Here is a 13,659-nt window from a genome sequence, read left to right as displayed (position 1 = left end):
CTTTGTGCCAGTGACTTAAGAGGGCAAAGAGAGTTCTAGTTCCCAGTGTCTAAACATTCCACAAATTACGGTAATTTCTCCATCATGTCTGCACACGACAGCATTGTCATTGTTGGGTAAGTTGCACAGTCCGGATGGCAAATTCATGATTGGCTGACCCGATGTAGCGCGGGCATCATTGGCCTTGATGTCGCCCTGGTCCTTGCGGAACGAGGTTATGGCCAGTCTATTACTGTCATTGCTGAGCACCTGCCTGGCGATACCGCTCTGAGCTATACCTCCCCGTGGTGAGCAGTCCCAACTATGCACTAGAATAAGGCGCAAACTAACTTGACTCTAGGGCTGGTTGCAACTTCTCGGCCATCTCAGGCACAGACACCAATGCCTTGAGATGGGACAAACTCGGGTACTTTCACTTGAGCAAGTTGGCCTCTGAAAGGCCTGAGAAAACCTATGTTCGACGGACACCATCCACCGAGCTGTGGGACGACAATGTTCCTCATGACAAGATCAAGACCATGTCTGAGTATCTCGAAGATGTAAACGTGCATGAGATCCAACAGCATGTATTTACTGACAAGTTACAGTTTCAACCTTTGTCCGCCGAGCAGTTGCCTGAGGGAGTCAAGTTCGGTGCATCTTTCACAACACTAACAGTCAATGCTCCCAAGCACCTGCTCTACCTCTACCACAGGCTGAAGCGGGACTACGGCGTCCGATTCATTCGACAAAAACTTCCTAACCTCCAAGCAGCCTTCTCTAGTCACTCCACTCAGATTGTTTTCAACTGCACTGGAAACGCGGCCAAGTCACTTCCTGGAGTTGAAGACTCCAAGTGCTACCCAACGCGGGGCCAAGTTCTGTTGACGCTTGCTCCTGAAGTACAGACGAATATCATGAGGCACGGCAAGGACTACGAGACCTATGTCATCCCTCGGCCCTATTCCAAAGGACACGTGATCCTTGGCGGATATATGCAGAAGGGAAATGGGTATGTTGCTTAACAGGTTGAACTTGATCACCGACTGACCAGCTTTTAGAGACGGTGCCACTTACTCGTACGAGACTGAGGATATCCTGGATCGTACAAAGGAGCTTAGTACCGAGGTCCGAGAAAGTGATATTGAGGTCATCGCTGCATTTTCTGGCCTACGACCTTCTCGTGAGGGTGGTGCTCGAGTGGAACGGGAGGACCTGTCTATTACGGGCCAGAAGCGTACCGTCATCCACAACTATGGAGCAGGCGGTACTGGATTTCAAGCTGGCTATGGAATGGCAGTTGATGCCGTCAGCGCTGCTGAGCCCCTGCTGTCCGAGATTCGAGCCCTGTTGCGATCCAAGTTGTAATTTTCAGCGAAAAAGCATATTGGTGATACGCGAGGTAGGCTGCTTTGAAGTAAGCCTCAAAAAGATATGGTTCAAGTGCCTCAGATAATGTGGTTGCGGCCGTGACTACATATTTGATAGCAGGGACTGACATAGGAATTCACGTTCTTTCTCCCAATATCCATTCTGTCCAGTTATCTCATGCAGCTGTGAATGATTCAACCTTGATCGAGCCGCCTAGTGCCTGAGTGGCATAATTGAAAATGCCAAAGCGGTAAGCAATGAAGAATGCCCAGCCATTGTATAGCTCGTAGTTCGGACCAAGTTTCTCAAATTTACTTCCGTCCCAACTGTAGGAGAAGACGGCGTTCCGAGACCCCGTAGGGCTCGTGTCCAACTCGGCGCGCAACCACACCTGTGTCTTGCCCTCTGCTACCTCCGCCGTGGCCTTGACCTCGCCCAAACTCTTGGTCTCTCCTGACCATTCGTCAATAATCATTCCTTGTGCGACTGCAAGGGTGGATTTGCCGTTGGATCGATGGATGCCGATATAGGCGCTCTGATCGCGGAATGCCGCCAAACCTGCTCGGTCGCCATCGGCCAGTTTGCTAAAGTCAATCTTGACGGTACCGACAGGGTGATCTCCATGGGTTCGATGAGTCAGAGTGTTCCTCGCCGAGTATATATCGTTGGTTACGCTGGCCGTGCGAAGAGTCAAGCCATTGTTGATCTCGTAGGAGGTGACGTCGGGATTATGGTTCCACTCCCAGGACGGATCAAGCGACGTGCCTTGGAAACGATCCGTCCGCCCCCAATTCTTGGTGAGGCCATTACTGCCGGAGGGAAGCGGGTACGAGGCTCCCCAGCCACCATTAGCACCAGTCACGAGAACTGGGAAACCATCATTGCCCCAGCGAATTGGGGCCAAGACGGGAAGACGACCAGCAGGGTATGCCCAGGTAAAGGACATGAAGTACCACTCGCCTGCAGGAGTCTTGATCAGGCTTCCCTGGTGGGGGGAATTGCCACCGCTGAGGGGGGGTGTGACGCCTTTGGCGAGGTTCTTGGATTTGTAAGGGCCGAAGGGGCTATCAGACTTCCAAATCCAAGTTGCTGAGGCATTAGGGTCATCGTTCAGTATGTAGTACTGGCCGTTGATCTTGTACATGCGGTTTCCCTCTAGACCATCAACCCCAATAGAAGTGTTGTTCAGGACTTGCTGAGATTTCACTTCACTAAGGCCGTCCTTGGAAAGCTGAGAAACTTTGACGTTGTTTGACCCGTAGACGACATACATGGTGTCGTCATCATCGATTAGAATGCCATTGTCGTAGTAGCAAGTCCCGCCCGTTCCAAGCTGCGCTGCCTTCTTCCAGGGCCCGGTTGGGGATGGAGAAGTGAAGACCCAGGTGTTCCAGAAGTTTGTGCAGCCGATCCAGTACCACAGTTTGTTGCTCTCTCGGTATCTCAGCGATGAAGCCCAAGTTCCCCCTCTATAGGCGCGAGTGTTGCTGTTGGGAAGATCATAGCCGTCTCCAAACTCTAAACGTGGGATAGAATGTCCGATAAGATCCCAGTTGAGGAGATCTTTGGAGCGAAGAATGGGAGCCCCCGGGCTGTAATGAAAGTTGGACGCAGAGAAGTAGTAGAACCCATCGGGTCCCAGGAATACATCATTGTCCGGGAAGTCAGAATAGATGATGGGGTTTTGGAAATTCTCGGCTCTAGCGCCGTGCGTAGGGGTCGTGACCACGAACGGGATAGTGGAGGCAACAAGACCTAGAAATAGCACAAGCGACTTCATTCTGAGATGACTGGCTGATTGACGCTTGTCCTGTGCTTTTCCGCAGGGGGGGCAGTTTGGCTTTATATCACTTGTTGTCAGGGCATGGTGTTACGGGCTCTTTGGTATTCCGGATAAATCCCCAACAAGGCACTTTTGTCTAACAGTCTCCGAGCTCCTATTTAGTATCGGCTGCTTGACGCTACAATAGGCAAACCAGCCCGGCCACAACCCAAGGAAATACCCAGGTTGAGGTTGATTTATGCAGGGCTACCATACCGTAGCGAGAAGTTTCGGTTTCAAGTGGTGGAATTCTCAGGCCACGGAGTGATGAGTTCCGCCAAACGGAGGCAGAAGCTCCGACTGCCCTAAAAGCGGCTAAAGGCTTGCGATAGAATGGAACGTATCTCATGCCAGCTAGTACTACTTGACAGGTGTCTAGGAGATTAAATGGTCCGGCCTCACCTAATTGCGACACGGACTCGTGATGTCCCGGTTAATCTGGCAAGCAGGGGATGCATGGTTTGCATTTATACCGAGCAGTCACAAGAGTTAGTGGTGTTTTGCCTGCAGATGCTAGCGACATAACTAAGGCATATGTTTGGCTTATATAAATAAGCTGGTCATAGGCAGGCAAATGGACCATCATGCCCCTAAAAAGGAAGTTTTAGAGTGTATTTCGGGTTTCCTAAGCAAGAAAAACGGAGAAAAGCGCCAAGATTCTGTGGCTCTCCCTCATACGAGAAAAGTGGTACAGCCGAAATGATGAAGTGAAATACCCCTACCGATGACGGGGACAAGGGTTAGATTTCTAGCGGAGATAAAAATGACTGTTGTACACCTGATCGCGAGTAATGATACTCTATAATTATAAAGTCAACCCGGGCGAGATGACATCATTCAACCACTTCTGCTTCGGCGCCGTTGTGTTGTTCTTGCACGAGAGGCTTGCTGGCCTGCAGCGATTAGAGCCCGGTTGGAAGAGAAGTAGAGCTACCCCCGTCCCCGGGTGACTCTTGGTCACGCCCAAGCGTCTTGCAAGACGCCGTATGGACAAGTGTCGTGTTCCTGGAAGATAGAAGGGGACAGGTACATTATGGATTCAACTGTTCCCCCAACTACCCTGATGGAGGTTTGCCTGCCGGGAGCCGATCCTGCACAAGTCTTACACGGTGCCATACGTGCGGGACTACCAATGGCCTGTTCCTCCTATTTCACTACCTTGGTAAAGTTGGGAAGATTAAAACAGGGTTAGAGTAGATGGTAAAACAAGGGTCACACAACTCTCGAAGTGTGTTTTGCTCTCTCAAGTGCAGTTGCTTATATCAAGGCCAAGAACACGTTCCCCTTCCCCAGTCGAATCTCTACCCCGGATTTTCCCCCATAGCCATGCAGCGTGCCTCATCTCAGTCAGCTCGTTGCCTACCCTGGATTGACGCACATTGCTTTTCCCCGCGTTGATGCCTGAGGCACTGAGGCGTTGTCCCAACCCCCTCCTCCCAACACACGAATACCGTCGCGTCTTCTCCGAGGCCCGTAGGCACACCATCATCTCCATCGACCATGTCATGCGCTCACTCTGAAAGCAACACCGGCCCTAACAAGATGAGGCAACGTGCCATTTCCTGGGGACAAGGCCGCCCCGGATCTGTCAACACTTCCGACTTGGTACCAACGCATTGACAAACTCTGCAGAGAATATCCTGAACGGGCGATCTATGACGATGATTTTGATGAGAATATTTCCGAGCTGTTCGAGTCTGACTACGGTGACGTCGATGAATCGGAAGATGAGATGGATGACAAGGCCAGCGTTCGGTCTCGTGATGGGTCTGAATACGAGTTTTACTAGCGGAGCGCGAGATGCGAAAGGAAGAACTGGCGGAGATAGAATGGGGCGGCGAATTGACCGACACCTTCACCTTCACCTCCTTAAAGCCCCCGGAGTACAGTGGCCCCGACTGGATCACCGTCAAGTCCGACGATGGGGCGCGCGAGGTTAGATTTCGGTTCATCGATGCTTTTCATCTTATCCTGGAGGCGGGTCGGGACCTGGTGTTCAAGGGCGCGAAAGTGGGTGCTTCGGGGCCCGACACCTTTGTGTGTTCATGGGGATTCACTCAGACTATTTTGATGCCAACGGGTTCGAAGAGTATTTCTACGACTTTGGCCCAGAATTTGATCTGGACGATGACAATTTGGGATGGAGTGATAGTGATTAGGTTTGCTTATAGATAACCATCCAAATGATTTCTTCAATGGTGAAGCGTATAAATAGCAGCTAAGCAGACAATCAGAGCATGTATCTAGTCTGGTGCTTGTACTACCCCTTCTACGTAAGTGCTGCAAATGCCTCGCCCGGCCAAACCCGGGATGCAAGCCTTCCTAGGGGCGTGTACAGGCCTGCAGGTCTTCGCTCAAGTGGTCTGCCATCGAGCTGATACACCGAGCGTGACTGGCCGGATGCGGTGATGTCCCGGTTTTGGTGTCCTCAAGTAGCCCATTTCTAATCGTGCATGTCCCGGTCCAGAATAGCCTCCGGCTTATCAATCCGATAGATTATCTTTGCCGTGTTGAAGTATGCCTCATACTGGACCTCTTCCACAGCTTCATCGATGTCATAGTGATAATGTCCCCCAGCATTCTTCCCCAACGGCGAGAAGCCATGCGTATGCTCCATCCGTAGCCCGATCCTTTTTCCCGGGTCTGCCGAGTGCAAAACTGACAAGCACACGACGGGCCCATTAAAGTCGTGGTAGGTCAGCCAGTTGTCTAGCTGCTTCCGGCTCTTGAATGGCAGCTCCTCCTCTGAAGGGAAGTCAGGCATGACGTGATATTTTGCCGTCCCTGATTTGACCAAGACAACGCCGCCGAGACTAATGATCTGTTGGTCGCCGTACGCAGCATGGAGTGCCTTGCGGATGCATTCAGTGAAGCTCCTCTCTGATCCCGTCCGCTTGCGTGCGGTGATCTTCAGGACTGGACCGGGGTTTCCTGCAGAGCCGAAAAGATTCATCATGAGAGCACAGTCCAAAGACGGGCTCTTCTCAACGCCGACGCCTCCGGTGTCAGGACTGATCTGGGCAATTCGCGACCCATTGGCCACGCCGTCGAACCCTCCTTTCCAGCTCAAATTCTGCGCAAGCTCGCAGTTCTGGCCGACGATGTGGAATGGGCCGGCTCCAGCACCGATAAGGCTTCCTTTTTCGGGGCTCATCTCCATGGCTTTGGCGAGATCAGGCATAGACCAGATGGTGCCGAGCACAGGACGGGGAAAGAGGTTCGGCTGGCCGCCGATGTCTGCGATCTTTTCGTCACCGGAGAGCCCTTCGGTGGCCAGGCGGAAGGGAGGTTCTCGCAGGTCGGGACATGTGACGACGCTGACTGATGACTCTTCGAAGTTGGCATCGAGAGGAGCCTTGAGCTTGTCAGCCAGCTCGTCGAGACTGGGCGGGGAGAGGGGGATCTTCTGGGTATGCATTGCCGTGTTTCGTCAAGATGCGTGACTGAAGAGGCTTAACTGACTAACAAGGATTCAACTGTACTTGTTGATTTCTAGGGCAAGATGCTGACAGACTCTGGGCTCGCCCCCATTCAGGATTTAGCGCCGGCTTTTGGCCGTAACACCGGCGGTTGGGCCGAAACATGAAGAACCAGTCAGTGCTCCAGAGTCTCGAACAACTAAGGGCCAGATTTCAAGCGGAGATGAAAATGACCGTTATACACCTGATCGCTAGTGACGATATTCTATAATTATAAACTTCTTTGCTTGGAGTAGAATGACGATGATAAAGCACCCCTAAACGAGTGCTGGGACAGCCCTGTTTGCCGAACTAAGCACAACACCGAGCTTATGCACATAGTTGAATTCCTCCTCAATCAGATCATTCTGAACCCAAATTCGTTGAATCATCATCTTGATAGAGTCCAGCTTCCGAAAGTGAATATTCCTCTCCGTTTTGGAGATGAGGTCGAGAATCATGGTTCGTTGGCCGTCTGTTCGCGCCTCGCAACCAAGTATCAGAAGAGGGAAGGGCCATTGGCAATCTTCTGAATATGAAAGGATATCAAATGACCTCTCGATCCATTCCGGAAGACGTGATCTCTCTTTGGGATTGTCTGCTGACGCACGTTTGAGGTAGATTAGGGTCGCCAGTTGGTAGAGTTCGACTGGTCTGTCGGAATTCGATCGTGATCCTTCAGCTAGAGTATTATTCCCGTCCGTTGAGATATTGATCCTCCGCAATTTCCATTCTAGGAGTTTGAGATATTGTTTGTAGTCGCTCTCGCGGAAACGTGGATCCGAGGGTTCAACGACGGTATCACACACTTCGGACAGGAGATATAAGACCTCATGCGGAGGACCTACTAGATGCGCGGGCTGTATAGCGTGTAAGATTATTAAAACTCGACAGGGGAGGGGAGTAGATGAAACCTGCCTGGGCCTCTGCGCATACTGCAGGTTGAAAGGGTTCGAAATGTGCTCCTATGGCGAAACCTGTAGCCTCTAAGAGATTTGGTTGCCAGTGACGCAAGCTGAAGCGAGCCAGCACGTCAGAGTAATGGACCCAGCCTATCAGTGTGGTAGTGTCGTTGGTTGGTGTTCTCTCGTCGAGTTTGGCGCTCTTAATGATCTTTTTCGAGCCGCATACATACCACAGCCAGTGACTTGATGCCGCCGAGATCTGGTAAATCTAAGAAGTATTAGTACGTACCTATGGTATGCCAATGCTAGGATGCATACCTCCAGAGTGCAGAGGAGCATCCCTGCAGCAATATGACGAATGGATTCCTCTACGCCAATGACACCCTGGGTAGAGGCTGCCAATGCCCGAAGAGCCGCGATTTTGAGTCGATCTGCACGTGAGTGGTCTTTATCTCGATGGTATGATGCTAGGGCCAATGTAGACTGAAGTATTGCGGTTGCAGATGGTGAGTTGTCGGAGAGAGCCATGCGAACGAGGATCTCGCGGATCTTGAGCGCGTCATGACCAAAAGCCATAAGGGAAAAGGATGCTTGATACACAACTACCTTATGTGAGTTTTTAACACGTATTTGGTCCTGATTGAGGGATCTGACAATATTCGAACAAACCCATTTGCACATGGTCCAATCTTCCACTGACCAAGGAAATCGGAGGGCTGAGAACTGGTTGAACGACCTCCGTTGGTTGGTTGTCGAGATCCTCTAAGATAAACTGTCTCGTATTAGGATGTTGCGTGGAGGTTCCATAGCCAAAATCGATGCCAGAGATCAAGTCGTGCATCTCTACATCCCAAGTGGAAGTGTTAACAAAGTGCCGTGCGTCATAGCGGTGCCTTTCTACGGGTGCAGGCCCAAGTATCGCGCGCCGACTATCACCCTTACGCGGCCAAGACAGCCGAGTCCCATAACCATCACACCTTCGGCCTGCCCTGGCGCAACGGGTGCAGGTCGGGCGAGTCCGATCACAGAAGACCTTGCGGTCTAGTTAGGAGTGTCAGTGGAGCTCGGCAATGTTCTCAGGCTTGGCTGCCGAACCTCTGCAGGTCATACACCCTCGTTGTGACATGAAGGGCTAATGGACTGGGATATGCCGATGACGATTGGGTCAATTTTGAGTTCAGAGACAATGCCTGCACGAAGGAGCCGGCACTGGGTTGCAAAGCAAATCAGAAGCCGCCCTGTCGGTTTTATCGCTCGCAAAAAGTTGCCACCGAGGACCAGTTATCTCGGCGCTTCTGTGTGCGGATTTGTCATGTCGACATTCGTGGACCGGCGTGGTGAAGAAGTTGTAAGCAGCCACCCACGCTGACATGTTTTTGGCTTCATGCGGGGGAGGCTGAAATCTCAACCGAGGGCAACTATCGGCGAGCTAATCTTCCCTGAGCCACATGATTGGTCGGTGGGGCGTAGCGTCGTAGTCCAGCCCCAGTTACTAGAACCTGATGGCGATGATGCTGGAGCTCGTCAGTCACCAAGAGCTGAGCGACCGAGTGACAAAGCATGATATGAGTTGAGTATATATATCTAGGATAGAGGAACTGTATCAATATCTTTTTTGCATTCAACATCTCCGGCGAAAAAACAAGCTTCTCTTTAATCAGCACTGCAGCAGACTCCACTATCACCACTCTCGTACCATGGCTTCGTATCTGGTCACAGGGGCATCCCGCGGTCTTGGGGTAAGTTGAGTTTATCTCTCAGCTATGAGTGAAATTAACTTATTATCTCTCAGTTTGAGTTCCTCCGCCAGTTGTCTGACAAGTCAGGCAACATTGTGATTGGTCTCGTCCGCAACAAACAGGCCACAATCGAAAAGATCAAGCGCGAACTCTCTACACGGAAAAATGTGCATATCATCCAGGCCGACATCAACGACTATGAAGCTCTCAAGGTAATCGCTTCTTATCTGACTTCACCGGCGCGCTAACATGGCATGGCCAGGCTTCTGTTAATGAGACTTCCAAGATCACTGGTGGAAAGCTTGACTACATCATTGCAAATGCAGGTCTAGTCTCTCCTTGGTCCGCTTACGACCCTCTCGGTGTTCTGTATGTTAATATCTTCACTCTAAGTACTGAGACTCTTCTGACCGCTCTATAGAGGCGAACAGCCTGAGAAGCTCGAGGAGGACTTGCTCACCTCATTCAAGGTCAACGTAGTCGGCAACATCCACCTGTTCAACCTTTACGTGCCACTCCTCCTCAAGGGTCAGGCTAAGAAGGCCATCACGCTATCCACGGGTATGGCCGACCCGGATTTCGTTTCCAAGTTTTCCATTTCCGTTTCAGCACCCTATTCAATTAGCAAAGCCGCGGTCAACCTAGCTGTTTCCAAGTTCGATGCCCAGTATAGAAAGGACGGCGTACTTTTCATGGCCGTTTCACCAGGTATGGTCGACACAGGCCACTATGATGACGGTCAGATATCCCCAGAGCACTCTGGCAGAGATCATGCACTGACGGCTTTACAGCGACGGAGGAGCAGGTCCGGAAGGCGGGTGAAATGTTGCAGCAGTTCCAAGCCTACGCACCCAGCTTCACTAAGCCGATAACCCCCGAAGAGTCTGTCACTGCAGTCTTGTCTGTGATGCACAAGGCTAGTATCGAAGCTGGCAATGGCGGCTCATTTGTGTCTCACTTCGGAAATAAGCAGTGGCTGTGATGGTCGCCTTCTTACACGATTAGTTCATTAGATGGAGGGGACTGGAAGTTAAATTGACGAATTTCTTTGCCGTGTAGGACTTGTGCCTCTCAGCTAGTCACTCCCTCCTTGCGCTCCATCGACGTTTAACCATCATCTTACAAGGTCAAATCTTAGACTTGCAGTTGTTCTTGTTCCATGTAGGGTCCTATCAAGTCGAGAAACTCCCCGGTGAAAATATCTTCTGGATAAAATGACGCCATCGCAGCGTCGTTCTCATTGGACTCGCTCTCCCACGTCCGGTCTTCCAGCATAGCCGCAAGCTTGGTAAAAACAGTCGGTGGGCCATCTTCACGCACTCCGGCTTCCGAGGCCACACGCCTCAAGTTTTGGCAAATCCTTTGATCTTTGAATGCTACGGTCTCGGATGCTGTGAGCCCGTGGCTTTCTGGTGGAAGGTATCTTGCGATCTTACGAAAAGACAGGGCCGAATGCATGAGTTGATAGATCGAGGCCAGGGAAAAGCCAGTGTATTGAGCCGGCTGATAGGTGAAGAGAATATTAAAGTAAGACTCGAGTGCTCTCAGGCAAACATATAAATCTGTCAATGTGTCTTGTGAGGCTGAAGATGTGCTTGGATAGGCATCTGGGACTACAAATTCGTGGATTGCAAAAGTGGCATAGTGGAGATGAGAAAGGATAACTAGTTGACTTTAGCGAGGGTCATAGATATAATTGCAGTTTTTAAGTTCTGACCTGGCTCCTGCGACAGGGAAACTGCTTCAGCCTTTATTCGGTCCAGGTCCGCTTGTATCACCTCAGCTATCCAAGATGGTGGAGCGTTAGATGGCTGAAATCGATTCCGGTTGCGGCCATCGGCGGGCGAGTAATGGGCCTTCTCGAGAACTCGTCGTATTTTAACAAGCGTCAGAAGAGTCAAGTTGCTTGTACCATTGCCTTTGTCTGCCAGGTCCTCGAGATACTTGCTCATCTCACTTGTCCAGCAGAGCCTGTCGGCCTGATGAAGGTATGACGAGATTCTGCCAGTACAATTGTTAGCTGTCTTCACTCTTGTAAAGTGGAAGTGACTGACACGGAGCTCAGGAAATAGCAACCAAGAACGGCGCGCCGCTCCTCGGATGTTCGGGTACTTGATGCCCATGGCTGATGAAGTCTTAGGTCAGAAGTGCTTTCAGAAATGGTGGTTGGCGCCTTGTTTAAACCAAGGTCAAATATAATTGTGGTAGAAAGTTGGATAAAAAGAGTCAAGAATGGTCGTCTCTTTACTTGGAAGTTGCCCCTAACGTTGCTGTAAGCATTTGTAACTCTAGGAATACGTACGAGCCTACCATGCAATGCACACTAGAAGCCCTTGGAGTAGCTCAAGACTTCTCTCAAGTTCGACCACCATGCTGTTGGCGATTATGCTGCGAATCTCGCCGTATAATTGTTGCTGCTTGAGCGTGGATTTTACTGAGACCGCGACGATGCAAAGCCACAGAAAGGGCTTTGCGTCCCGTAGTGTGGCGGCGGAGTTCTCCGGGTCAAGCATCAAGAAAGGGAGATGGACCTGCTTAAGAGTACAAAAGTCTCTCAAGAGCTCTTGACCGTCAAGAACAAATGCGAGTGTGGCAGCGGATGAGCGCTCTTTGTAGCTGCCGGGTAGAAGTGGCGGTTCTGAGGGCCGAGAAGAAGTACTCTCAGCGTGAGCTAGAGGTAAGTTCGCCTGTTGCGGGTTATTGGACATGAGGAGGGAAACTAGCCCGTCAATTTTGCTTTCAAGTTGATCGCTGTGGGTGGTGTTGTCTCGTCTTCTCGCTTTCCTCTTGCGTCCTCTCCTCAAGGAATCACACTCTTTTCCTAGACGTTGACATCTAAGTCACCACGTCAGTTTTGTTGGACATACACGGGGCGGGCCTCGGAAATACAACCTTTCACATGATTCTCCACCATTGGTAGCCACACATCGGGATTTGGATCGGGAACATTGGCTACACGCCGTTCCATAGGGGGCGTGTCCAGCCTGTCGGTTCATTGAGGAAAGCGATTCGTAATCACCGTCCAGTGATACCCGCCTGAGATAGCAAAGTATAACAAGCTGTGATGGAGGTCGGAGATGGGAGCGGGAAGTAGGAATGTTGGCGGCATTGAGAGACATGGACTTCTCTTATTGGTCTTGGAGCATCGGACGTTCCGGCGGGTCGGGGTTCAAATCTCCGATCGAGAGTCGGCGTTGGGAAGTTTAAACCTCCGAACGCCGATGCTGAGTTTCAAGGAGTGATGGTTGGGAGAGAGTATATAACGATGAGAAGCAAGTAGTATCGTATTGCTATCTATTCGATTTTTAGATGGCATCTCTAATACAGCAAAGCGTCAAACACATCACCGCATACACACCAGCAATATGATTTCCCTTCACAATCTGTCGTTCTCTGTTGCGGTCCTCTTGTCCAGCTTCATCACCATGTTATGCTCCAAGGCACCCAATTCTACTCCACGTGGCGGCTGGAACCAAGATCGACTTGGCTTTTACGCTACCCCTGCTGCAGCAATTCTGCGACGTCTGATGGCCGGAGGAATCGGCCTCGTTCATGCATTTATTGTGCTCAAGACTCCCAGCACCAGTCTTATTTGCCCACATTCCGACAATCTCAACTGGCAACTTTTCGACTGGAACACATATACCCTGGTGTGCCTTGCCCTGGTTACCTGTGTTGGCGGGCCCCTTCGTCTGTTGGCGTTTGCTCAACTGGGGGGTAATTTTACCTTCCGCCTTGGACCACCAAGCACTTTGACCACAACGGGAGTATATCGCTACATGCAGCACCCGGGCTATACGGGACAAATCATCGTCTTGCTGACGAACCTGGCTCTTTACTTCCGGTGGGATGGAGTACCAGGCTGCTGGCTTCCCGAGAATGGACACCAGAGACTCGATGGCTGGGGGTTCCCCTGTGCCGTTATTATTATCTTTGGTATTGTGCGGAGGCTATTGATGAGAACCAAGGATGAAGAAGAGATGCTGCGGAAAACATTTGGGGCCGAATGGATCAAGTGGCATCAGTCTACCAAGAGGTTTATACCTGGCGTTATCTGAAGGGGCAGGGACTGAAATTGCATGAACCTTCACGTCACACCCTGTCCATTGGTGTCTCAGACCATCTGTCTCGTACCGCATGGGTCTTGGTGAATAGTGATCTCAATCACGCTATCAGAACGGCTCTTTTCAGGCGGTGGCCTTGGGAATGGCAAAAAAAAAAAAAAAAAAAAAAAAAGGCATAAAGCATTATTGGAAGTTAGGAACGTCCCATGTATACGAGAAATCTAGTGGGGTTAGGTTGGCGAGTTAACTGAATTGGTATGCTGGCTGCAAAGTTGGTGTGGTTCCACGCTTGTCACTACAGCGACTTAGCCGGTGAATGAG

The 13,659-nt window shown here is 50.9% G+C and overlaps 7 protein-coding genes across 7 annotated transcripts; 3 read left to right on the top strand and 4 right to left on the bottom strand.

Moving 5' to 3' along the window:
* Nucleotides 1–84: 84 nt before the first annotated feature.
* NCS57_00004400 (DAO domain-containing protein) lies at nucleotides 85–1,347 on the top strand (the record flags this gene model as incomplete). Its single annotated transcript, XM_053050137.1, has 5 exons — nucleotides 85–116; nucleotides 168–287; nucleotides 341–539; nucleotides 588–991; nucleotides 1,041–1,347. The coding sequence occupies 5 exons, from the start codon at nucleotides 85–87 to the stop codon at nucleotides 1,345–1,347; spliced, it is 1,062 nt and encodes a 353-aa protein (XP_052918652.1).
* A 178-nt stretch (nucleotides 1,348–1,525) lies between these two features.
* NCS57_00004300 (GH43-C2 domain-containing protein) lies at nucleotides 1,526–3,130 on the bottom strand (the record flags this gene model as incomplete). Its single annotated transcript, XM_053050136.1, has 1 exon — nucleotides 1,526–3,130. One exon carries the CDS (start codon nucleotides 3,128–3,130, stop codon nucleotides 1,526–1,528), a length of 1,605 nt encoding a protein of 534 aa, XP_052918651.1.
* A 2,485-nt stretch (nucleotides 3,131–5,615) lies between these two features.
* NCS57_00004200 (DUF1907 domain-containing protein) lies at nucleotides 5,616–6,590 on the bottom strand (the record flags this gene model as incomplete). The annotated part of the gene is made up of 1 exon (XM_053050135.1): nucleotides 5,616–6,590. The coding sequence occupies one exon, from the start codon at nucleotides 6,588–6,590 to the stop codon at nucleotides 5,616–5,618; it is 975 nt and encodes a 324-aa protein (XP_052918650.1).
* Nucleotides 6,591–6,908: 318 nt separating this feature from the next.
* Nucleotides 6,909–8,661, bottom strand: NCS57_00004100 (uncharacterized protein; the record flags this gene model as incomplete). Its single annotated transcript, XM_053050134.1, has 5 exons — nucleotides 6,909–7,490; nucleotides 7,549–7,803; nucleotides 7,854–8,137; nucleotides 8,190–8,576; nucleotides 8,631–8,661. 5 exons carry the CDS (start codon nucleotides 8,659–8,661, stop codon nucleotides 6,909–6,911), a joined length of 1,539 nt encoding a protein of 512 aa, XP_052918649.1.
* Nucleotides 8,662–9,232: 571 nt separating this feature from the next.
* Nucleotides 9,233–10,256, top strand: NCS57_00004000 (uncharacterized protein; the record flags this gene model as incomplete). Its single annotated transcript, XM_053050133.1, has 5 exons — nucleotides 9,233–9,274; nucleotides 9,328–9,486; nucleotides 9,537–9,643; nucleotides 9,696–10,012; nucleotides 10,066–10,256. The coding sequence occupies 5 exons, from the start codon at nucleotides 9,233–9,235 to the stop codon at nucleotides 10,254–10,256; spliced, it is 816 nt and encodes a 271-aa protein (XP_052918648.1).
* A 152-nt stretch (nucleotides 10,257–10,408) lies between these two features.
* NCS57_00003900 (uncharacterized protein) lies at nucleotides 10,409–12,111 on the bottom strand (the record flags this gene model as incomplete). Its single annotated transcript, XM_053050132.1, has 4 exons — nucleotides 11,585–12,111; nucleotides 11,329–11,535; nucleotides 10,992–11,275; nucleotides 10,409–10,938 (listed from the first exon to the last, which is right to left on the bottom strand). Exons 1-4 carry the CDS (start codon nucleotides 11,980–11,982, stop codon nucleotides 10,409–10,411), a joined length of 1,419 nt encoding a protein of 472 aa, XP_052918647.1. The 5' UTR covers nucleotides 11,983–12,111.
* A 528-nt stretch (nucleotides 12,112–12,639) lies between these two features.
* On the top strand, nucleotides 12,640–13,332 carry NCS57_00003800 (Protein-S-isoprenylcysteine O-methyltransferase; the record flags this gene model as incomplete). The annotated part of the gene is made up of 1 exon (XM_053050131.1): nucleotides 12,640–13,332. The coding sequence occupies one exon, from the start codon at nucleotides 12,640–12,642 to the stop codon at nucleotides 13,330–13,332; it is 693 nt and encodes a 230-aa protein (XP_052918646.1).
* Nucleotides 13,333–13,659: the final 327 nt, after the last annotated feature.

Source organism: Fusarium keratoplasticum, chromosome 1 (genome assembly GCF_025433545.1).
Source record: "Fusarium keratoplasticum isolate Fu6.1 chromosome 1, whole genome shotgun sequence".
NCBI classification, from domain to species: Eukaryota; Fungi; Ascomycota; class Sordariomycetes; order Hypocreales; family Nectriaceae; genus Fusarium; species Fusarium keratoplasticum.
Note: the sequence above shows the minus strand (reverse complement) of the source record. Positions and strands in the feature narration are given on the sequence as shown.